Source organism: Pristiophorus japonicus, chromosome 3 (assembly GCF_044704955.1).
Source record: "Pristiophorus japonicus isolate sPriJap1 chromosome 3, sPriJap1.hap1, whole genome shotgun sequence".
NCBI lineage: Eukaryota > Metazoa > Chordata > Chondrichthyes > Pristiophoridae > Pristiophorus > Pristiophorus japonicus.
The window spans coordinates 151006923-151032151 of record NC_091979.1 but is presented as its reverse complement, the minus strand read 5'-3'; the positions used below and the strand labels follow the sequence as shown (position 1 = coordinate 151032151).

General features: G+C 45.5%; 1 protein-coding gene across 4 annotated transcripts in view; it reads left to right on the top strand.

Annotated features, from left to right (window-relative positions):
- dnah7 (dynein, axonemal, heavy chain 7) overlaps window positions 1–25229 on the top strand; it is a 1084136-nt gene that overhangs the window by 80432 nt on the left and 978475 nt on the right. For 3 of the 4 annotated variants that reach the window (XM_070875892.1, XM_070875893.1, XM_070875894.1), the window contains exons 6-7: window positions 12487–12667; window positions 15504–15573. In XM_070875892.1, the coding sequence (XP_070731993.1) occupies window positions 12487–12667; window positions 15504–15573 (251 nt within the window). Of the gene's footprint in view, window positions 1–8440; window positions 8512–12486; window positions 12668–15503; window positions 15574–25229 lie in introns of those variants that run through there. The other variant, XM_070875895.1, reaches the window with a different exon arrangement.

Sequence of the window (25229 nt, the reverse complement as noted above, 5' to 3'; positions counted from 1 at the left end):
ACACCTGGAGTACTGTGCATAGTTTTGGTCTCCTTATCTGAGAAATGACATACATGCCTTGGGGACGGTGCAACAAAGCTTCACTAGATTGATCCCTGCGATGAGAGATTTATCCTATGAGGAGCGATTGAATAGATTGGGCCTATACTCTCTGGAGTTTAGAAGGATGAGAGGTGATATCATTGAAACATATAAGACTCTGAGGGGGATTGACAGGGTAGATGATGAGACGTTGTTTCTCCTGGCTGGAGATTCAAGAACTAGGGGGCATAGTCTCAGGATAAGGGGTCAGCCATTTAAGACTAAGATGAGGAGGAATTTCTTCACTGAGGGTTGTGAATCTCTGGCATTCTCTACCCCAAAGTGCTATGGACACTGAGTCGTTGAGTATATTCAAGGCTGAGATAGAATTTTGGACTCTAGGGGAATCAAGGGATTATGGGGATGAGGCAGGAAAGTGGAGTTGAGATCGAAGATCAGCCATGATCTTATTGAATGGCAGAGCAGACTCGAAGGGCCATATGGCCTACTCCTGCTCCTAATGTTCTTTTCTTGGTATTGTTGCTACCTTGACTTCAGTGGAAAAGAAAATTGGATCGGGTATAAAATGGGCTACCGATTCGTTATTGCCCCTTTTGTATTACTGCTCAAGATCAATTGCATTGTCTTCGTCTACTGCCACAAACTTTGTTCCCTCGCCACCAATTCCATCGCTCTTCCTGGCCACTGCCTCAGGCTGAATCAAACTGTTTTCAACTTTGGCTGACTTCAAGCTGAGCTTACGACCCCACGTACTCTCGATTACAAAGGCTGCCTACCTCCACCACTAACATCGCCTGTTTCAATCCCTGCCTCAGACCTTTTACTGCTGAAACCATCATCGACTATTCCAGTGCTCTCCTGACCATCCTCCCATTCTCCACCCTCCATAAACTTGAACTCATCCAAAACTCTTCTGCCTGTATTCTAACCCGCACCAAGTCCTGCTCACCCAATCACCCCTGTGCTCACTGACTTACCAAGACCTCAATTTTAAAATCCTTATCCTTGTGTTCAAATCCCTCTATGGCCCCATCCCTCCCTATCTCAGTAATCTCCTCCAGTCCTATAACTCTCTCAGATCTCTACATTTCTTGTCTATTTTATCCCCCAATTTACAACTTGGAACTGGAATGTCGATGCCACAGAACCCTATGCTATTATGCCTCACATAGACCAATTTAGGCAGTCCCGATGGTTTTTATTTCCTATTATGCAAGGTTACAAGGCAAATTGGTAACCAAGCAGTGGATAGTTAAATGGAATACTCAATGTATTCTCCACTGCAGCCGTGGATAACCAAGGAAATAAAGGAGAGTATCAAATCAAAGACCAATGTGTATAAGGTGGCCAAGGTTAGTGGGAAACTAGAGGATTGGGAAAATTTTAAACAACAGCAAAGAATGACTAAAAAAGCAATAAAGAAAGGAAAGATAGATTACGAAGGTAAACTTGCGCAAAACATAAAAACAGATAGTAAAAGCTTTTACAGATATATAAAACAGAAAAGAGTGACTAAAGTAAATGTTGGTCCCTTAGAAGACGAGAAGGGGGATTTAATAATGGGAAATGTGGAAATGGCTGGGACCTTAAACAATTATTTTGCTTCGGTCTTCACAGTGGAAGACACAAAAACCATGCCAAAAATTGCTGGTCACAGGAATGTGGGAAGGGAGGACCTTGAGATAATCAGTATCACAAGGGGGGTAGTCTGGACAGGCTAATGGGACTCAAGGTAGACAAGTCCCCTGGTCCTGATGAAATGCATCCCAGGGTATTAAAAGAGATGGCGGAAGTTATAGCAGATGCATTCGTTATAATCTACCAAAATTCTCTGGATTCTGGGGAGGTATCAGCAGATTGGAAAGCAGCTAATGTAACGCCTCTGTTTAAAAAAGGGGGCAGACAAAAGGCAGGTAACTATAGGCCGGTTAGTTTAACATCTGTCGTGGGGAAAATGCTTGAAACTATCATTAAGGAAGAAATAGCGGGAAATCTAGATAGGAATAGTGCAATCAAGCAGACGCAGCATGAATTCATGAAGGGGAAATCATGTTTAACTAATTTACTGGAATTCTTTGAGGATATAACGAGCATGGTGGATAGAGGTGTACCGATGGATGTGGTGAATTTAGATTTCTAAAAGGCATTCGATAAGGTGCCACACAAAAGGTTACTGCAGAAGATAAAGGTACGCGGAGTCAGAGGAAATGTATTAGCATGGATAGAGAATTGGCTGGCGAACAGAAAGCAGAGATTCGGGATAAATGGGCCCTTTTCGGGTTGGAAATCGGTGGTTAGTGGTGTGCCACAGGGATCGGTGCTGGGACCACAATTGTTTACAATATACATAGATGACCTGGAAGAGGGGACAGAGTGTCGTGTAACAAAATTTGCAGATGACACTAAGATTAGTGGGAAAGTGGGTTGTGTAGAGGACACAGAGAGGCTGCAAAGAGATTTGGATAGGTTAAGCGAATGGGCTAAGGTTTGGCAGATGGAATACAATGTTGGAAAGTGTGAGGTCATCCACCTTGGGGGAAAAAAACAGTAAAAGGGAATATTATTTGAATGGGGAGAAATTACAACATGCTGCGGTGCAGAGGGACCTGGGGGTCCTTGTGCATGAATCCCAAAAAGTTAGTTTGCAAGTGCAGCAGGTGATCAGGAAGGCGAATGGAATATTGGCCTTCATTGCGAGAGGGATGGAGTACAAAAGCAGGAAGGTCCTGCTGCAACTGTATAGGGTATTGGTAAGGCCGCACCTGGAGTACTGCGTGTAGTTTTGGTCACCTTGCTTAAGGAAGGATATACTGGCTTTGGAGGGGGTACAGAGACGATTCACTAGGCTGATTCCGATGATGAGGGGGTTACCTTATGATGATAGATTGAGTAGACTGGGTCTTTACTCGTTGGAGTTCAGAAGGATGAGGGGTGATCTTATAGAAATATTTTAAATCATGAAAGGGATAGACAAGATAGAGGCAGAGACGTTGTTTCCACTGGTAGGGGAGACTAGAACTAGGGGGCACAGCCTCAAAATACAGGGGAGCTAATTTAAAACCGAGTTGAGAAGGAATTTCTTCTCCCAGAGGGTTGTGAATCTGGAATTCTCTGCCCAAGGAAGCAGTTGAGGCTAGCTCATTGAATGTATTCAAGTCACAGATAGATAGATTTTTAACCAATAAGGGAATTAAGGGTTACGGGGAGAGGGCGGGTAATTGGAGCTGAGTCCACGGCCAGATCAGCCATGATCTTATTGAATGGCGGAGCAGGCTCGAGGGGCTAGATGGCCTACTCCTGTTCCTAATTCTTATGTTCTTATGTTATGTTCTTATATTATCATCTTTCCAGCAAATTAAATCGGTTGAGTCAAAGGATAACATTTGCTGTACTATGTCTGCTTCCTGGGTATCTGTCAGGATTAATAACGTACATAAGGCTGCTAAACGGAAAAATGATCACATTATTAAACATGACTGTCTAGATATTTCTACAGCACACAACAATACTTTTTGGCAGACTGGTCCTGACAGCTGGCATTGTGTTCCTTCCACAGGGGCCTCTCCCTCCTAAATATGTTTACATTGGTATAGAGTCCGTACCGCTTATAGCGTTTGTGTTGGTGTTAACGTTATTCACTCGCTATATGTGGTTGACTATAAAACCATAATAGCGTCAGACATCCTCGAGAGGATTTAGAGTGTATCATTAAAAGTTACTAATTATAAATCTAAGTGTGTTGAAGGTAGCATATGACAGATGCTGGTGGCTGAATCAAATAAACCACATAAAACAATGCTGACACTTGTTGATTTTAATGTATTTGCCTCACCGCCTTATTAAATGATACTTCAAGCTTCCATGTTTCAACGTCAGCTGCAGCAGCAGTTCAGGAACTCTGAAGTTGACCGCCTCACAGTTTGTCGGCAGCAACTGACATTCTCCCTGTAGCACTGAGGGCTTTAACCTCTTATGAGTAAATTTCAAATGATAAGGAAACCTGTATTACAGTTAATGTATTCCTTTCATCTATAACTTTAACAGTCAAAACCATTAAACGATAGGTACAGAGGAGTAAGTAATTAAAGTAATCTCACTGTAATGAGGCATGAAGAGTTTACTGAATGGCCCAAAATAACCGGCATGTTTAATACATTGTAATTGATTTCTGTAATCATGGAAAATGGTTATCATAATTGCCTAGTATAGACGGTTGACGGCCATAAGTGTGCACAGTATAAATACTGGAGACACTACTCCTGTAGGGCTCAATTTTCCCTAAGCCCATTTTTTGGCATATTGCCAAAGTTACGCCGGGTTTTCTAGGCCAGAAATATTTTGCCAAACTTTCCCCAATGGATTCGAATTTGGCGCCGCGCAGCATGTCCAGTCTCCTCGGGGGATGGAGCCTACTGTCTGCGCCAAAAAACGAAGCCGTACCTTCTGTGCATGCGCAGGAAAAAAGTTACGTTTGTGACGTCATTCCAATGGACGTGCATGCTCAGTACAGCTTGGATTTGGCAATCGGCTATTTTTAAAGAGCCAGTTGTGTGTGTGTGAGAAGGAGTGCTGTGAGAGCATTGGAAAAATCACATCTGGAGCAATACAAGATGCAACACGGACCAAGGACCAAGAATTTCTTGCTGGAAGAAGTGGAGGCACTAGTTACTGTGATTGAGATCAGATGGCAGGAGCTGGATACCAGCAGAGGTCACATAAAAGTTCCAGCAAAAGAAATGAAGAAACGCTGGAACCAAGTTGCAGAAGATTACTGTGCAATGATGAACGAGATCTGGAAGCCAGTGTAAAAAGAAATGGCAGGGCATTGGTCAAGTAGTTAGTGTAAGTAATATTTTCATTTACTTAATGCAATTGTAAATGTGACCAGCTGTATACGTTCCAACCAACAGAAAGACACCCTCTCTAAAAAGTTTCATTTTCATCTTTGCAGAGGAAAGTGGCGCACAACAAAAGGGAAAGAACTTGAACAGGAGGAGGCCCGGCAAATCTGCACCCATGGACACCCTTGGAAGAGAGGGTCGCTGCTTTGATGGGTCCTGCCTGGAGAAAAACAATCAGTACTGCACAAGTTGGGCCCATACTCGAGGGAGAGGGTAAGTCCTGTAAATTCATTGTGGCCCTTCAAATCAACCCGCTGCCTGGCCTGCGATGTGTGAGCCTACTCATGCAACCCATCCTGCCCCCTCCTCTGCTGCTAACCATTTGTCTGTTCTGTTATATTTTGCAGAACTGGAAGCCAACCCTGATGATGATACAGAAGATTCACACGAGGATGAGCCTGAAGCGGAGAACATCTTGCAATCCAACCCTCCAGACCAAGAATATGGGGGGGGAGGGGGAGTGGACTGAGCTGGATGAAGCTCCCACTGTTGTACTGAATATAGAGGACGGCCGCTCATGGAGGTGCCAGTTCCTTCCGTGACTAGTGGTTTGAGTGTTGGTGGGACATTCCATGGTTTCACAGTTTCCGAGGTTGCGGGGTGCAGTGAGGCACACCTAGGTCCCCATTGTCCCAGGCTGCGGATTCCAGTGGGATGCAGCGAGGCACACCCAGCGCCCCACCGTCCGAGGTTGTGGGTCCCAGTGGGATGCAACAAGCCACACCCAGGGTGACGAGTGGAAGGAGATCCCGACTACACTCTCCTGAGATGCAGGATGTGGTTCAGATGATGTCATTGAGTACGAGAGCATTGACCTTACCTAATCACTCCAGGACACCATCAGTGGGGTGAGTGATGAGGTAGTGGGACTGTCGGAAGACGTAACAACACTCACCGGGACCATCAGTGAGGAAATAGTGGCCATGAGGGAGGGAATGTCAGAGATAGTGCAAACCACATCACTAGCATTGAGTGAGGGAATGTTCAGGGTAGTACTGGCCATTAGGCGAGGGATTGTTGCAGTCCGCTGAGACATTGTAACAGTGCATGAGGGACGGCATGTTGGAGTTAGCTGCTGCAATAAGGAAACACGACCAGACCCCGCACCCATTGACAGAATCAACTGCCACTCCCACTGCAATCCCCACACCAGCCTCTGAGGAGCCCCAAGCCGGGCCCTCCAATTTGCCGCCTGACGCTGACGCCCCCCATCCTCAAGAGGTGCGCAGTACCCGAGATGTTAGAAGGAATAAGCGTGGTACCAAGTCCAAAAACCCTGCACCACCGCCTGCGGGCAGGGGTGGTGGAGAGTCCAAGACGAAGCGCTGCTGGCGGTCTTAGACTAAGGGGGATGAGAAATGGGTGCAGCCTTTCTTTACTGTTGTTGTTGTTATTATTGTTACTGTTGTAACTGTTCTCAAATTAAAAGTTTTTTGTAAGTTATGTAAATTTACAAGTTTATAAGTGATCTTAAAGTTTTTAAGTGATATTAAAGTCAAGTTTGATACAAGAATAATTTTATTAAAGTTAAGTTAAGTACATTGGAAACTTTTGAATAAAATATATTGTAAGAGGTGGTCCCGGGGGTCAGGTTCACCTCTGACCTCCTTGAGCGGTTCGAATCACTCCCATTCCCTTGGGTTCTAGACTCTGGGTTTATTTGGGGGATGTGATAAAGTGCAAAGGACAACTGGTTTGGTGCAAAAGAACTTTGATTTTATTACAGACAAGAAAATACAGTGTCAAACTTATAATCACTCTAATAAAGAACAATACATTACACATTCAAAGTGGGTCACAGTAAAAATTGCACCTCCCACCTCCCAATACCTAATTCTAGCTAGGTTAGACTCCAGGGCAGGCAGGCAGGGACTATGCTTACCAATCCTCTATGGTCAGTTAGCGGTAGTTTGCGATTTCGGGGTTTGTTGAATTCTGTAGGTTCTGCTTGCCGTACCCCGAACGTCGGAGAAGACTTCTTACTGCGCAATCTTCAGTTGGGTTGAGTCCGCTGATGCGGTAAGGCGCGTTTTGGATCTATGGGGTAAGTTCATGGTTTTCTTCATTAGAAATAGGTTCAAAGTCTCTTTAAGTAACGTTTTCACCTGTTGGTAGTCAGGCCTTAGATTGTAGAGTGGAAACTTTCGATTCTTCGGTTTCTTCCTGTTGAAGTTTTGTTTCGAGTTTGGTCGATCGCGGTGGTTTTTCGTTGGTATCACGTTGGCTGTGGTCGGTTGCTGCCGCGATGGTGATGTTCTTCCTTCCTTCAGGACTTCGAGGCTGGAGAAGTTAGTTTTCAACTGTCGCGTTGGTTTCTCTCCCTTCTTGATGACATCAGCGTGGTCTCGGTTGTATGGCAAAGTGTGTCATACCCTCTGTTAAAACAGGGGGCCAGTTATACGGTTTGAGCTGTTCTAATCTTCGCGCCAAATCAGTCCAGAATTCTTTGTTTAAATTTGGCGGAGACACCGATTCAAGGTAAGACTCTTAACACAAGCAGACCGTCAGATTGTTAGTTTATTTTTACTTGTATACAAGGGGAGAGTGCCCCAGTCAAAGGCTTAGGGCACCAACTCTGACAATCTACAGAAATTTGGGAATATTTATACACCCAAGTAAACAACTCCTATCATATGTGATGGTTCCTCTTTTTTTTTGTAATAGTGCAGAGTCTAGCAGTTAATTTAATTACCTCATCAGTGTTATCCAATGGCTACTTGTCTTAGCTACCCTTTCCTTATTTTGGGCTAACCTCTCCTTGCCCCCTGTACACACTCTGTTTTTTTTGGTTTAAAACATCCTTATTGTGATTATAATTTGACAGAGAAGACAGATGATCTTAGCTGCCGTGAGGTAATGCAACCCGTGGTTTCAACTGCTGACCGCTTGTTTGGTATAGTTGCTGAAGTAAGCTCTAATTCTTAGGTTGACCAAATATAATGTCCCAGCAAGCCTTGAACATAAGAACATAAGAATTAGGAACAGTAGTAGGCCATCTAGCCCCTCGAGCTTGCTCCGTCATTCAACAAGATCATGGCTGATCTGGCCATGGACTCAGCTCCACTTACCCGCTCGCTCCCCGTAACCCTTAATTCACTTATTGGTTAAAAATCTATCTATCTATCTGTGACTTGCAATCTATGGTTGCTCTTTTTCTATCTTTCCACACGGGCTTGACTTCTCTTTGTAATATTTTGGCGGGCTCGTTAAAAGTTAATATGTCTTGGGTGGGTTGAATTTCTAAATTTATTTCCTGATCGCAGTGTTCTTTTGTGCTTGGTTTTTCGCATACAGGCTGTAGTGGGGCCCTTTGTTCTTATTCATGTTGAAGATGGCTTTTCTCAGTTTGGTTTGATGGCTGGCCATCTCTGAATTATTGTTGTAACGTAAATGTCTTGTGGAGAAGGGTTTTCGAATGTCTATTCCTCCAGACAAATTAACTCAGTCCCAACACCCAGACAGTTCCAATAATCAAGTGGACTTCTTTTGTTCCTTAGGCCCGCCCACAGGCTTGAATTTGTCTTGGAAAAGTCTAAAATTCGATGAAAGTTCGTAGTTTCTTCCATAGGTACGTTAGGATTTCAAACTTTCTGGTAGATAGTCCCAAATTAAATTTCCTTTCAAATGAGCCCAAACACACGGGGTGGGGGGTGTTCTCGTGAATTTTGCACCCTTCAATATTTTACATTAAAACTGAATCATGTTCCATTAACACAACACAACATTATAGAACAGCTCCAAACAATAAACATGTCTATATGGAATAGTTGTCGCTGAGCCCTCAGGCATCAGTAAAGCCTTCACAGATGAGCTGCTGGCGCAAGGCTCGAGTAATCGTTAAAGCAGCACGATGGCCCGCCCTCCTCCGCCGTCGTACTCCTTCTTCTTCTCCTCCTTCTCCTCTTTCCTCTCCTCCCTCTCCTCCATCTCCTCCTCCCTCTCCCTCCACCGCAAGTGGGCCTTCCACTACCAGGTGCTGCTGCCTCATGATGGCTAAGTTATGCAGCATGCAGCACACAACAGTGAATTGACTGACAATCTCAGGGGAGTACAGCAAGTAGCCTCCGGAATGGTCCAGGCATCGGAAACACTGTTTCAATATGCCAATGGTCCTTTCAATGATGCTGAGCATCCCAATGTGCAACATGTTATATTGACCATCAGCTTCCGTCTGGGTTACGCGCAGGGGCGTCATGAGCCAGGTGGCAAGGCCGTACCCTTTGTCTCCCAGTAGCCAGCTCTTCTTTTCTGGCTGCTGCTCAAACATGGCAGATGTAATGCTGTCGCGTAGGATGAACGCATCATGGGTGCTGCCAGGGATCTTGCATCGACTCACATGATGCGAGCAGGGAGGTCTTACTGCAGTTGTACAGGGCCTTGGTGAGGCCACACCTGGAATATTGTGTACAGTTTTGGTCTCCTAATCTGAGGAAGGATGTTCTTGCTATTGACGGAGTGCAGCGATGGCTGATTCGCGGGATGGCAGCACTGACATATGAGGAGAGACTGGATCGATTGGGCCTGTATTCACTGGAGTTTAGAAGGATGAGAGGAGATCTCATCGAAACATATAAAATTCTGACGGGACTGGCCAGGTTAGATGCAGGAAGAATGTTCCCGATGTTGGGGAAGTCCAGAACCAGGGGTCACAGTCTAAGGATAAGGGGTAAGCTATTTAGGACTGAGATGAGGAGAAACTCAGAGAATTGTGAACCTGTGGAATTCTCTACCACAGAAAGTTGTTGAGGCCAGTTCGTTAGATATATTCAAAAGGGAGTTAGATGTGGCCCTTACGGCTAAAGGGATCAAGGGGTATGGAGAAAAAGCAGGAATGGGGTACTGAAGCTGCATGATCAGCCATGATCATATTGAATGGTGGTGCAGGCTCGAAGGGCCGAATGGCATACTCCTGCACCTATTTTCTATGTTTCTATGTCGTCATACACGAGCTGCACATTAATGGAGTGGAAGCCTTTTCTATTCCTGTACATCTCTGAATCCTGCAAAGGTGCTTGCGAGGCGATGTGGGGACAAACAATGCAACCTTGTACCTTTGGGAATCCAGCAATCCTTGAGAAGCCCACAGCCCTGTCATGGATTGCTTGGGCGGTCATGGGGAAAACTTGATGAAGTCATTCCTCCACGCATACAGTGCAGCCGTGAACTGGCAAATGGAGACATGTGTTGCATGTTGAGAGATGGCGCATGCATCCCCAGTTGCAGCTTGAAACGATCTGGAGGCATCGAATGAAAGTGCAGCTGTAACCTTCACTTCAACTGACAAAGCATTCCTCCTGACGCTTCTCGGCTGCAGGTCTTGTTTCACCAACTCACAGATCTCACGAACAACTTCTTTGCAGAAACCTTCTGACACAGTCTGCATCACTCAGGTGCAGGTACGAACGCCTGTCTTGATATACCCGAGGTGGGTAAGGCCTTCTGTCCAGCACCCTAAGGTGTTCCTGATGCGATGAGCTCTAATCAATTGTCTCCTACGTAGCACCAAGATGCAGAAGGCTCACACAAGGTATGGCATTGTCACTATTGCCCCCGTACTTAGTTAAACTTTCAAAGAAGCTCAAAACGGCAGGAAAGCAGGCAGCACAGGTTCGCAGTTCTCTCTCTCCCCAAGGTCTATATGGATGGACCACACACACAGGTCTTGTGACCTCTCCTCTCTACCGCCCCCCTCCCCCTTGAGTCTTGTGACCTCTCTCTCCCTCCCCCTCCTCGGGCTACAAGCCGTAAGATCGGCTATCTCTCTCCCTCCCCAGGCTACAAGCTGTAAGATTGGCTATCTCTCTCCCTACCCGGGCTACAAGCCATAAGATTAGCTGTCTTTCCCTCCTCTCCTCGCCTCTCTTCTCCCCCGCCCCCCCCCCCCCCCCACCCGCCACAGCTTGTTTTGTAGCCGAACCCTGAGCCGCTGTGTCAGAACGCGAGGCCGATTCTGCCGGCCAAACCTACAACCCCCTAGGCCTTCTTCAAGCCGTTCGGTGGTGGCGAGTGAGTGAGTTTACAAAATGAGAGAACTTGTGAAATCCAACAAATTTACACTTCTACGTTGACAGGTAAAAAAAAATGTTGAACTTTATTATTGATTTTGACAGTGTTCTTGACTCCCTCCAAAATCTTTGAGTTAAAAACAATGGCGTCTTTTCAGCGCAGATTTGTGAGTGTGTGCGCTGGTTTCTTAACTCACCAGAAGGTTTTTTGGGAGTGGCCAGATACGCCAATGTAATGGAGAAACTGCGAACAATTGAAAAAACCGGTGCAGACATGAGGGAACACCCCTTCTGAGGTGAAAAAAAACTGGCCTAGAAAAATCGTATCTAAGTCCGTTACGCTGGCTTGGATTGCAGGGGGACAGTTTGAAAAAACAATACGGCAAAAGTTTCACTCAATACGCCTAAAAAAGCAGCCTACTCAAAAAAAAACGCGCAAATCACTGGGGAAAATTGAGCCCATAGTATGGGGAGTGAAGATGAAAGATAGATTACCTTTCCTGTATGGTCTCCAAAGACTACAACGTAGGTAATCTGTCATCATTGTTCCCAAAGCCATAATAATAAAGAAAGGATTAACTGGAACAAAGAACCTAAGTGTTACTTTCCAGAGTACAAAGTTATGTAAAAAGTGTTGAATTATTTTATTTAATGTAATCAATTGAGTTTTGATTTACATTTCTATTTAGATTGAGGTTCTTGCCCTGATCTTTTTAAAAAGGAAAGTATCCTACTTCATTTATATGCACATTCTTCCCTTAAACATAAGCAACAACACAGGATTGAAATGCTACGTGCTGATGGCATAGCAGCATTGCAGAGATTAATATTGAATGATTTAACATCATCATACTCCTTAATAGTGACATTTTGGTAGCTAAAACATGGAAGACATACAATAGTTTCTTATCGCTGCTTAATATATCTTGTTAACCATATGATCATTGCAAGGGTGTCATGCAAGTGAGATGATTGTTTTTAGAACTATAGAAATTTACAGTACAGAAGAGGGTCGTCTGGCCCATTATGTCTCTGCTGGTTCTTTACTAGACCAATATAAAACTAATCCCACGGCTCAGCTCTTTTCTGATTGTCCTGCATTTTCCTTTGCTTCAAACCAGTGAAATTGGAATGTACCACGTAACCTAAGACACTTGGACGATATATGTGCCATTCGGAAAGTTTCCTGGGATGCCTGTGCTCCACTGTTGAATTCTGTAAAATTATTCTGAATTTTAAGTGCAAGTTATTGAAGAGTGTGGCACTACCCATTGGGTCATCAATCCTCTCTGTCGCCTTTTCCATATTTTCATAAATTAGATCACAGGTCAGAAGTGTTTCAATACTCAAAAGATGATTTTAGGTTTCTCTGGAAACGGAATTATTCATTGTTTTATCTACCAACATGTCACTGTTAAGGGGGTATGATGATGTCAGTGGTTTCAATAGCATCAACAAACTTATCTTGTAACCAATACAATTTTATTGTAAACTGTTATCAATTTTTAACTCCATGTTCTTGGCTTCTAATTTTACAGCGGTATTATTACTACATTAACCATGGTATAGACACGGAACATGTGGCTGCTATGGAAGATAGCTGGTTGGAAGATGTATTATCCTTGGTGCCATTCCACCTCAAAGCATACACTGAGATTATTGAGTCACTTTCCGATGAAATGAAAGAAGATTATCTTCTTAGTGTAAAGAAGGCAATAGGTAAAAGCCAAGTAACAGTTTACAATATTATTTTTAATATCATATCATAGGCAGTCCCTCGAAATCGAGGAAGACCTGCTTCCACTCTAAAAATGAGTTCTTTGGTGACTGAACAGTCCAATATGGGAATTACAGTCTCTGTCACAGGTAGGACAGACAGTCGTTGAAGGAAAGTGTGGGTGGGACTGGTTTGTCGCATGCTCCTTCCGCTGCCTGCGCTTGGTTTCTGCATGCTCTCGGCGATGAGACTCAGCTCCCTCCCGGATACACTTCCTCCACTTGGGGCGGTCTTTGGCCAGGGACTCCCAGGTGTCGGTGGGGATGTTGCATTTTATCAAGGAGGCTTTGAGAGTGTCCTTGAAATGTTTCCTCTGCCCATCTTGGGCTCGCTTGCCGTGTAGGAGTTCCAAGAAGAGCGCTTGCTTTGGGAGTCTCATGCCAGGTATGCGAACAATGTGGCCTGCCCAGCAGAGCTGGTCGAGTATGGTCAGTGCTTCGATGCTGGGGATGTTGGCCTGGTCGAGGACGCTAACGTTGGTGCGTCCGTCCTCCCAGGGGATTTGCATGATCTTGCGGAGACATCGTTGGTGGTATTTCTCCAGCGATTTGAGGTGTCTACTGTATATGATCCGCGACTCTGAGCCATATAGGAGGGTGGGTATCACTACAGCCCTGTAGACCATGAGCTTGGTGGCAGATTTGAGGGCCTGATCTTTGAACACTCTTTTCCTCAGGCGGCCGAAGGCTGTGCTGGTGTATTGGAGGCGGTGCACAATCAACCTAATTACAAACTGCAGGGAATCAGTAAAGATTCCATTAATCAAGATTTTACCTCCATTGCTAATTCGAGTGGATTCTCAATGGACTGGGGGTGCAGTAGGTTTGTGGCAATGAGAGGGATGTATTATCAGAATTTAATATAAATGAAGTTTTACTATATTTTCACATTACTGGTATGCTTAATTTTTAAATTTGTTTTAGTAAAGATAAGTGTGAGGTGGAGCATTTTGGTATGAAGAATAAAGAGGTCACATACTGCTTGGATAATAAGAGTCTAAATGGGGTAGAGGAGCATGAGGATCTGGGATACAGATACACAAATTATTAAAAGTAGCGGCACAAGTTAATAAGGCTATTAAAAAAAGCAAACTAAGCACTGGGGTTCATTTCTAGATGGATAGAATTGAAAATCTGATATGCTAAACTTGTATAGTACCTTGGTTAGACTACATGGAGTATTGTGCACAGTTCTGGTCTCCATATTATTAAAAGGATATAGATGCATTGAAGGTGCAATAAAGATTCCCATGGATGATACCAGAACTGAGAGGATATACTTATCAGGTTGGGGCTCTTTTATATAGAAAAGAGAGAAGGGGTGACCTGATGGAGATCTTTAAGAGATGTTTGAGAAATGTTAATAAATCCAATAGGGAATTCAGGAGAAACTTCTTTACCCAAAGAGTGGTAAGATTGTGGAACACATCACCACAAAGAGTAGTTGAGGCACATAGCATTGATGCATTTAAGGTAAAGCTAGGTAAGCATATGAGGGAGAAAGGAATAGAAGGATATGTTGATGGGGTTAGATGAAGAGGGGTGGAAGAAGGCTCGAGTGGAGCATAACCACTGGCATAGACCAGTTGGGTCGAATGGCCATTTTCTGTACTGTCGACTCCCCTGTTCTTCTTCAAAATAGTACCGTGGGATCTTTTACGACCACTTGAGAGGACAGACAGGACAGTGTGGGCTGAATAAATTAGAATGCAATGTTAAATGGATATTCTGAAATTGTTGGTCAATTACCTTTAGAAGCTAGGAAAAAATTCTATTCTTTGAAGTTTTATCCGTGTCTATTGGTGTCAGCTGTGGCTCAGTGGGAGCATACTCGCCTGAGTCAGAAGGTTATGAGTTCAATTCCCACTCCAGGGACTTGAGCATGTAAATCTAGGCTGACACTCCAGTGCATTGCTGCACTGTCGGAGGTGCAGTCTTTCGGATGAGATGTTAAACTGAGGCCTAGGTGGATGTAAAAGATCCCACGGCAATATTTCGAGGAAGAGCAGGGGGATTATTCCTGGTGTCTTGGCCAATATTTATCCCTCAACCAACATAACAATGAACAGATTATCTGGTCATTATCACATTGTTGCTTGTGGGACCATGCTGTCTGCAAATCGGCTGCTGCATTTCCCACATTATAGCAGTGACTACACGCCACAGCCAGTGTCGGAGTTGTGAATGACTGACCGCAACTTCAGGATTTCCGCATTAGGATGCACATGCGCTTAATCCTGAAGTTGCAGTCAGTTTCAAAGGGGTAACAACAGCGAACGCTGTTCATTCATGTAGTGTATGAAATGATGCAATGAACTCCGTACTGTGACCCAGTGACTAGGTGTAACCTGGTCAGTTTTAATGGCTTCCAGAAGTGACAATACAAAGGTGAAGTTCAGGTTATATACCGGGCCCAGCACGAGTGTACGTATGACCCTAGGATCTCTGGTGGCAGTGCCCCCTGATGGTGGGCAGACCTTATGTACATACATTACAGTTCACTGTTATTACCCATCCCAAATTCCGGGCCAATGTATTTGGAGAATTGGACCCTTTCTCTTTCTATACTTTCTGGTAGATGGTATACATTCCACATAACTTGAGCTGCTGAGAGTATTATCTAACTTCTGGAAATGGTACTTCAGATTGTTCAGGCATATCACAAAAATATTTAATTGTATATTGTGCTGCAGTTGGTTATGTTTGTGAGCACATCTATATGTATATGACAATTTGAATATTTGCACATCATTTGCAAATATGTTTCTTATATTTTCAGTGGACTTTGTTTTAAGAGATCCCAGAGAGAAAGAGGAAGAAAAGAAAGAACTTCCCACTCATCGTGCAGAGTAAGAAGGATTCTATGAATTTTAAATTATTAAAAGTTTACTTTCAAAATATATGTGACTGCAGAAAAAAAAGTGGAACTTTGTGACAAGAATGTGTGTTACTTATTTTTTTTAAGTGTTCATTATGGCAACTTAGCTTACATATACATATGGTACAAGATAGCATACTTGCAAAGGTTATTATTTGATATCCCATGCATTTCTTAAGAACATAAGAATTTAGAAGCAGGAGTAGGCCATTTGGCCCCTCGAGCCTGCTTCGCCATTCAATGAGTTCATCATCTACCTCAAATCCACTTTCCTGCATTGTCCCCATATCCCATGATTCGTTTAATATCCATCCACATACCACTATTGAGATCGATTTTCCATTAGTGGGGCCCAGTAAGGCCGGCGTGTTACCTGGCCCAATTAAATGGTGCAGATCTGATGATGTCAGCGATGATGCATTTTCAGCCGGGATATTTAAAGGGGCCATGGTCACATTGCATTTGAAGGTTCATCTAGGAGTGTGCAGGCAGCACACTGCACAATTTATCTGCTACTAAGAGTGTCAAACATAAGTACACTGAGACATAGGGCTGCTCCCAGTTTCTTTGATGACTCTCTCCATATGCTTGTGGAGGAAGGGAGAGCACGCAGGGAGGTCCTCTTCCCTTCTAATGGACGGAAGAGACCTCCCCAGGAGACAAAAGGAGCATGGCTCCAAATAACCGAGGAGGTGACCATCAGGGATGTCATCAGGAGGACTTGGGTGCAGTGTCGCAAACATTTCAATTATCTCATTAGATCAGGAAAGGTGAGTGCAAAGCAACACTCAACTTCATCCTGTTGTGCCTCTCATCACATCCCCATCTCTCTGCCTTCCCAAACCAAATAAAAATAAAAGTTATATGTCTTTTCTTACTCTTTAATTCATCCTGCATCTTTCTGTTTATCTTCCACACTTTTTCTCTCTAAGGTTGTCTCACACTTTGTCTCGATGTGTTCTCTATACCTCTATCTCTTATTTTTTTTTTCTTTTTGCATTATCTCTGTTTCCTGTTTCTTCATGCTTCTCACTGTGTTTGTTAGCATCTTACACGTGCCTTTATTGGTTTACTAAATTTTTTTTTAAGGCTAGGCCACGCTCCATATGAGAGGCAAAATGTCATAGGTGGGGTTCTGGGCTGGGCAGGGAGAAGGTGAGGCTGCATCAGGAGAGGTTGTGTGGGAGTTACTGCAAGCAGGATAGGTGTCAGAAAAAATAGGGTAGGGGACAGTGGAGGGCTCGGGCTCGGAGAGACCTGTGGCTGGTGGAGTTGGTCTCAAAAGCACTTGCCTTGACAAGTAGAAATGAATTTGGAGTTGGCCACTACAGTGATCCTCCTGGGAACTGTGGCAACATGTGACAGAAATTGGGACTGTCTACCTGGGTGGGAGTAGGGATCTGAGACTAGAGCTTGGGAAGCCATGGGGTCGGAGGCAGCAGTTATAATTCTGAGGCAAAGACAGAGCATAGCTTGATGTTGGCAAGAAGCGGCACAGGATGTGGAGGCTGAATTTAGGGCAGAAGGGAACACCGTGGGGCTTGAACCCTGAAGTTGTAGTGTGGGGATGGACTTGAGCTGCTGCACTGCATTGGGAGGTGGGTCTCAGTTGTGGAATCAGAACTGAAAGATTCTTGGTGAGCCTTTATGAGAGGGAATGAAGAGTTGGAGCTCGAGAACTTTGAGATAGGGAGCAAAGCCTTGGCAAAGTGGGTAAAATCCCTGGGATGGAGGTTTAACAGAAAGGGGCAATTGAAACTAAATTGGTGGTGCAAACCAGTTGAAATGTTTGTTTAACAATCTGGTCTGTTGTGGCACTTTATTAGCATGGACCAATATAGAGGATGAGAGAAAACAGGGAACTGTAAACCAGTTAGCCTGACATCAGTAGTAGGGAAAATGCTAGAATCTATTATTAAGGTCGTGGTAACAAGACACTTAGAAAAGAATAATAGGATTGGGCAAAGTCTACAAGGATTTATGAAAGGTTTAACAAATTTAACAAATCTGTTAGAGTTTTTTGAGGTTGTAACTAGCAGGATAGATAAGAGGGAACCGGTGGATGTGGTGCAATTGGATTTTCAGAAGGCATTCACTAAGGTTGCCACACAAGAGGTTATTGAACAAAATTAGGGCTCATAGGTTTGGGGGTAATAAACAGGTCATTTTCGGGTTGGCAGACTGTAACTAGTACCGCAAGGATCAGTTATTAGGCCTCAGCTATTCACAATCTATATGAGGGAACCAAATGTTATATATCCAAGTTTGCTGATGACACAAAGCTAGGGAATGTAAGTTGTGAGGAGAATGCAAAGAAGCTTCAACAGGATGTAGATAGGCTAAGTCTTCAACTATCCTAATATAGGGCCCAAATTTGGCCAGGAGTTGCTCTGTTATTTTTTTGGAGCAGCTTGATTTTTCTGGAGTATCTTAAAAATCCCTATTCTGCACATTTAATTTGCGCCAGTGTAAGTGAGTTAGTTAGGATTTTGTTTAGTTTTTTTTTCCAAAAGGGGGCGTTACCAGCCACCTACACCTGTTTTGGCTATTTAAGCCAGTTTGGACAGCTAATAGTTGCTCCAAACTAACTGAGGCCAGCGTATGTGGCCGCTTGTGGCCCGCACAGAAAAACTTTGCGGAGAGTTAAGAAATCAGTGCAGGTTAAGTACAGTCTAAAGCACCAAGCATTAAACAAAACACAAAAATAAGTATTCAATAACAAAGAAAAAAATGCAAGGAAGCTGAGAGGACCTGCACCTGGTACCAAGATGTACAAAGCACAAAAAGTAATAAGCAATTAATTAACAAATAAAAAATAGAAAGAACCCTGCACCTGAATCACCACGACCAAAGTAATAAGCAATCAATCAATCAATAACAAATAAAAAAAATAGAAGTCCTACCAAAACACGGCCTGGGAAGGCAGCGGGCCGTCGATGAGGGAGACCATTCGGCCAGGGTTAGGGGTGGTGCCCTTTGGCCCCTCCCACACAGCCTGCAGTACACTCAGATTCTAGCACGCATGTGCAGAGGAGTGCCGGGACCAGGCTCTGCCCCCGAATCCAGTGGCCATGCTACGCCACCATCGAGGAGAGGCTGGGGAGCGGCCAAACTTGGCCCGAAGATTTTTGGAGCACTTTAAGACGGATAAAAGCAGCACACCTCTGGTGAGTGCACCAGAAATCTGTACTGGCCAAATTCTATCCCATAGACTGGGATAGTAATAGTATAAAGGACGGAGAAGGGAAAGAATTTCTGAAGTGTACTCAGGAGAACTTTCTTGATAAGTATGTTTCTGGCCCGACGAGGGAGGAGGCATTGCTGAATCTGGTTCTGGGGAATGAGATAGGTCAAGTGGAGCACTTATCAATAGGTGAACATTTAGGGAACAGTGATCATAGTATCATAAGGCTTAGATTAGCTGTGGAAAAGGACAGGGAGAACTCTAGAGTAAAAATGTTTAACTGGGGGAAGGCCAATCTCAGTGGGATGAGAACGTATCTGGCCCGGGTAAACTGTAATCAAAGATTGGCAGGCAAAACTGTCATGGAGCAATCATCATCATCATAGGCAGTCCCTCAGAATCGAGGAAGACTTGCTTCTACTCCCAAAGTGAGTTCTTTGATGGCTGAATAGTCCAATACGAGAGCCACAGACCCTGTTACAGATGGGACAGACATTCGTCGAGGGAAGGAGTGGGTGGGGCTGGTTTGCTGCGCGCTCCTTCCACTGCCTGTGCTTGACCTCTTCACGCTCTTTGTGTTGAGACTCGGAAGAGCTCAACGCCCTCCCGGATGCACTTTCTCCACCTTGGGCACTCTTCGGCCAGGGACTCCCAGGTGTCATTGGCGATGTCGCACTTTACCAGGGAGGCTTTGAGGGTGTCCTTGTAACGTTTCCGCTGTCCACCTTTGGCTCATTTACTATGAAGGAGCTCCGCATAAAGCATTTGCTTAGGGAATCTCGTATCTGGCATGCAAACTATGTGGCCTGCCCAGCAAAGCTGATCGAGTGTAGTTAGTGCTTCAATACTGGGGATGTTAGCCTAGACGAGGACACTGATATTGGTGCGCCTGTCCTCCCAGTGGAACAATGAGCTGCGTATGACAGATGTCAGGTTGCAAATTCATCTGAGAATTGGGCTATATATAGTAAGGTCAGAGGAGAAGTGAAAAAGAAAATAAGAGAGGGTATGAGAATAGAATGACAGCCAATATAAAAGGTAATCCAAAAGTCTTCTGTAGGCATATAAATAGTAAAAGCAAGGGTGGGGCCTATTAGGGACCAAAAAGAGGACCTATGCATGGAGGCAGAGGGTATGGCTGAGGTACTAAATGTGTATTTGCATCTGTCTTCACCAAGGAAGAGGATGTTGCCATAGACATAGTGAAGGAGGAGACACTTGATAGGATAAAAATTTGATAAAGAAGAGGTATTAGAAAGGATGGCTGTATTTAAAGTAGATAAATCACCAGGAGTGGATGGGATGGATTGTAGGATGCTGAGGGATTTGAGGGTGGAAATCGATGAGTTGGTTGCCATAATTTTCCATAGATACGGGTGTGGTGCCAGAGGACTGGAGAATTGCAAATGTTACACCATTGTTCAAAAAAAGGTGTAAAGATAAACCCAGCAACTACAGGCCAATCAGTTTAACCTCGGTAGTGGGGAAGCTTTTAGAAACAGTAATAAAGGACAAAATTAACAGTCACTTGGATAAGAGTGGATTAATTAAGGAAAGCCAGCACAGATTTGTTAAAGGCAAATTGTGTTTAACCAACTTGATCGAGTTTTTTTGATGAGAACATAAGAACATAAGAAATAGGAACAGCAGTAGGCCATTTGGCTCCTCGATCCGTTTAATAAGAGCATGGCTGATCTGATCCTGGGCTCAGCTCCATTTCCCTGCTCGCTCCCCATAAAACTTCACTCCCTTATCGCTCAAAAATCTGTCTATCTCCACCCTAAATATATTCAATGATCCAGTCTCCACAGCTCTCTGGGCAGAGAATTGCACAGATTTACGACCCTCTGGGAGTAGAAATTCCTCCTCATCTCAGTTCTAAATGGGCGACGCCTTATTCTGAAACTATGACCCCTAGTTCTAGATTACCCCACGAGGGGAAATATCCTCTCTGCATCTACCTTGTCAAGCCCCCTCAGTATCTTAGATGTTTCAATAAGACCACCTCTCATTCTTCTAAATTTCCAATGAGCATAGGCCCAACCTGCTCAAACTTTCTTCATAAGTCAACCCCCTTCATCTCATAAAATGAAGCAACCTTGGGAACCTTCTCTGAACTGCCTCCAATGCAAGTATATCCCTCCTTAAATAAGGTGACCAAAATTGTACACCGTAATCTAGGTGTGGTCTCACAGTTGCAGCAAGACTTCCCTGCTTTTATACTCCATCCCCTTTGTAATAAAGGCCAACATTCTATTTGCCTTCCTGATTACTTGCTGTACCTGCATACTCACTTTGTGTTTCATGTACAAGGACCTCCCAGGTCCCTCTGTACTACAGCATTTTGTAATTTCTCTTCATTTAAATAGTAATTTGCTTTTTTATTTTTCCTGCCAAAGTGGATAACCTTACATTTTCCCACATTATACTCCATCTGCCAAATGTTTGCCTTTCGCTTAGCCTATCTATCTCCCTTTGCAGATTTTTTGTGTCCTCAAAACTTGCTTTTCCACCTATCTTTGTATCATCAGCAAACATGGCTTCTACATTACACTTGGTCCCTTCATCCAAGTCATTAATATAGATTGTAAATAGTTGAGGCCCCAGCACCGATCCCTGTGACACCCCACTAGTTACCGTTTGCCAACCAGAAAATTACCCATTTATCCCGACTCTCTGTTTTCTGTTAGTTAGCCAATCCGCTATCCGTGCTAATATATTACCTCCTACCCCATGAATTTTTATCTTGTGCAGTAACCTTTTATGTGGCACCTTATCGAATGCCTTCTGGAAATTCAAATACACCACATCCACTGTTTCCCCCTTATCCACCCTACTAGTTACATACTCAAAGAACTCCAGTAATTTTGTTAAACATGATTTCCCTTTCATAAAACCATGCTAACTCTGCTTGATTGAATCATGCTTTTCCAAATGTCCCGCCACTGCTTCCTTAATAATGGACTCCAGCATTTTCCCAATGTTAGGCTAACTGGTCTATAGTTTCCTGCTTTCTGTCTGCCTCCTTTTTTTAAATAGGGGCATTACATTTGCAGTTTTCCAATCCGCTGGGACCTCTCCAGAATCCAGGGAATTTTGCTAGATTGCAACTAATGCATCCACTATCTCTGCAGCCAAGTATTTTAAGACCCTCGGATGCAGGCCATCAGGTCCAGAGGACTTATCCACCTTCAGTCACATTATTTTACCGAGTACTTTTTCTTTGGTTATAGTGATTGTTTTAAGTTCCTCCCTCCTTATAGCTCCTTGATTATCTATTATTGGGATGTTTTTAGTGTCTTCTACCAAGAAGATTGATACAAAATATTTGTTCAAAGTCTCTGCCATTTCCCTGTTCCCCATTATTAATTCGCCAATCTCATCCTCTAAGGGACCAACGTTTACTTTAAATACGCTCTTCCTTTTCATATACCTGTAGAAGCTCTTATTATCTGTTTTTATATTTCTTGCTGGTTTACTCTCATAATCTATCTTCCCTCTCTTTATTATTTTTTTCGTCGTCCTTTGCTGGTTTTTAAAGATTTTCCAATCCTCTGGCCTCCCACTAATCTTGGCCACTTTGTATGCCATTGTTTTCAATTTGATACGACCCTTTACTTCCTTAGTTAGCCATAGATGGTTCTCCCTTCTCTGACAGTCTTTCTTTCTCATTGGAATATATTTTTGTTGCGAATTATGAAATATCTCCTTCAATGTCTGTCATTGCTTATCAACCACCTTACCCTTTAATTTATTTTCCTAGTCCACTTTAGCCATCTCTGCTTTCATACCTTTGTAATCACCTTTATTTAGGATCAGGACAGTGATTTGAGATCCGACTTTCCTGCCCACCAACTGAATTTGAAATTCAACCATGCTATGATCACTCTTTCCTAGAGGATCCTTTACTATGAGATCATTTATTAATCCTGTCTCATTATACAGTATTAGATGAAAGCTAGCCTGCTCCCTGGTTAGTTCCGCAACGTACTGTTCAAGGAAGTCGTCTCGGATACATTCGATGAACTCTTCCTCAAGGCTACCTTGGCCAATTTGATTTGTCCAATCAATATGAAGATTAAAATCACCTATGATTATTGCTGTACCTTTCTTACAAGTCTCCATTATTTCTTGATTTATACTCCGTCCAACAGTGTAGCTACTGTTAGGGGGCCTATAGATTACTCCCACTAATGACTTCTTCCGCTTATTATTTCTTGGACACATTTATTTGTACTGCCAAAATGGCCAACATGCTCCAGCCTTTGTTTCTGATTGGTCCCCTTAGAGAATAAGCCACACCCTGAAGTTTCACAGGAATATGTCACCGGAACCGCCCATCCCAAGGTCTCACTGACTTTGCAAGTTGTAACTCGATCCACTTTGACTTCCTGAAGCGACAAAGGACAAGAGCTCCCCAGAAGACAGCAAGTGCCAGCCAAAGTGCCTTACCCCAGTTCAAGTACTTCCCTCTCCCAGCCAAAGTGCCTTACCCCAGTCCAAGAACTTCCCTCCCACAGCCAAAGTGCCTTACCCCAGTCCAAGTACATCCCTCCCACAGCCAAAGTGCCTTACCCCAGTCCAAGTACTTCCCTCCCCCAGCCAAAGTGCCTTACCCATAGATGGGGCATTGTGTATGGATTGTTAACAGATTTATTGGATGTGATGTTAATAATGACAATGTCGTGACTTCTGAATATCATCAACTCCAAAGATATCGCTTGTAGCGGGTTGGAAGAGCGTGATCCGACTTTCCTGAGTTCCCTCTCTCTCCCCTCCGAATCCCCCCTCACCCCAACCATGACTCTCTCTCCCCTCAGCCTCTCTCTTCCCCCCCCACCCCAGCCTCTCTTCCCCACCCCCTCCAGTCTCTCTCTCTCCCCCCCCACAGCCTCTCTCTTCCCCCCGACCCAGCCTCTCTCCTCTTCCCCCCCCCAGCCTCTCTCTTCTCCCCCCGCCTCTCTTCCCCCACCCCAGCCTCTCTCTTTCTCCCCCCCGCCATCCCAGCCTGTCTCTTTCACCCCCCCGCCCCCACAGCCTCTCTCTTTCTCCCCATGCCCCCCCAGCCTCTCTCTTTCTCCCCCCGCCCCCCCCAGCCTCTCTCTTTCTCCCCCCGCCCCCCCCAGCCTCTCTCTTCCCCCCCCCAGCCTCTCTCTTTCCCCCCCCAGCCTCTCTCTTTTCCCCCCCAGCCTCTCTCTTTCCCCCCCCAGCCTCTCTCTTTCCCCCCCCAGCCTCTCTCTTTCCCCCCCCAGCCTCTCTCTTTCCCCCCCCAGCCTCTCTCTTTCCCCCCCCAGCCTCTCTCTTCCCCTCCCAGCCTCTCTCTTCCCCCCCCAGCCCCTCTCTTCCCCCCCCCAGCCTCTCTCTTTCCCCCCCAGCCTCTCTCTTCCCCCCCCAGCCTCTCTCTTCCCCCCCCAGCCTCTCTCTTCCCCCCCCCAGCCTCTCTCTTCCCCCCCCAGCCTCTCTCTTCCCCCCCCCAGCCTCTCTCTTCCCCCCCCAGCCTCTCTCTTCCCCCCCCAGCCTCTCTCTTCCCCCCCCAGCCTCTCTCTTCCCCCCCCAGCCTCTCTCTTCCCCCCCCAGCCTCTCTCTTCCCCCCCAGCCTCTCTCTTCTCGCCCCCCCCAGCCTCTCTCTTCTTGCCCCCCCCAGCCTCTCTCTTCTTGCCCCCCCAGCCTCTCTCTTCTTGCCCCCCCAGCCTCTCTCTTCTTGCCCCCCCAGCCTCTCTCTTCTCGCCCCCCCAGCCTCTCTCTTCTCGCCCCCCCAGCCTCTCTCTTCTCGCCCCCCCAGCCTCTCTCTTCTCGCCCCCCCAGCCTCTCTCTTCTCCGCCCCCCAGCCTCTCTCTCCCCTGCCCCCCCAGCCTCTCTCTTTCTCCCCCCACCCCCAGCATCTCTCTTTCCCCCCCCCCAACTCCAGCCTCTCTCTTCCCCAGCCCCCCAGCCTCTCTCTTTCTTCCCCCGCCCCCCAGCCTCTCTCTCTTCCCCCCCCCCACCCCAGCCTCTCTCTCCCCCCGACCCCAGCCACTCTTCCCCACCCCCCTCCAGCCTCTCTCTTCCCACCCCCCCCCAGCCTCTCTCTTCCCACCCCCTCAGCCTCTCTCTTCCCACCCCCCCCTCAGCCTCTCTCTTCCCACCCCCCCTCAGCCTCTCTCTTCCCACCCCCCCAGCCTCTCTCTTCCCACCCTCCAGCCTCTCTCTTCCCACCCTCCAGCCTCTCTCTTCCCACCCCCCAGCCTCTCTCTTCCCAACCCCCAGCCTCTCTCTTCCCACCCCCCCAGCCTCTCTCTTCCCACCCCCCCAGCCTCTCTCTTCCCACCCCCCCAGCCTCTCTCTTCCCACCCCCCCAGCCTCTCTCTTCCCACCCCCCCAGCCTCTCTCTTCCCACCCCCCCAGCCTCTCTCTTCCCACCCCCCCAGCCTCTCTCTTCCCACCCCCCCAGCCTCTCTCTTCCC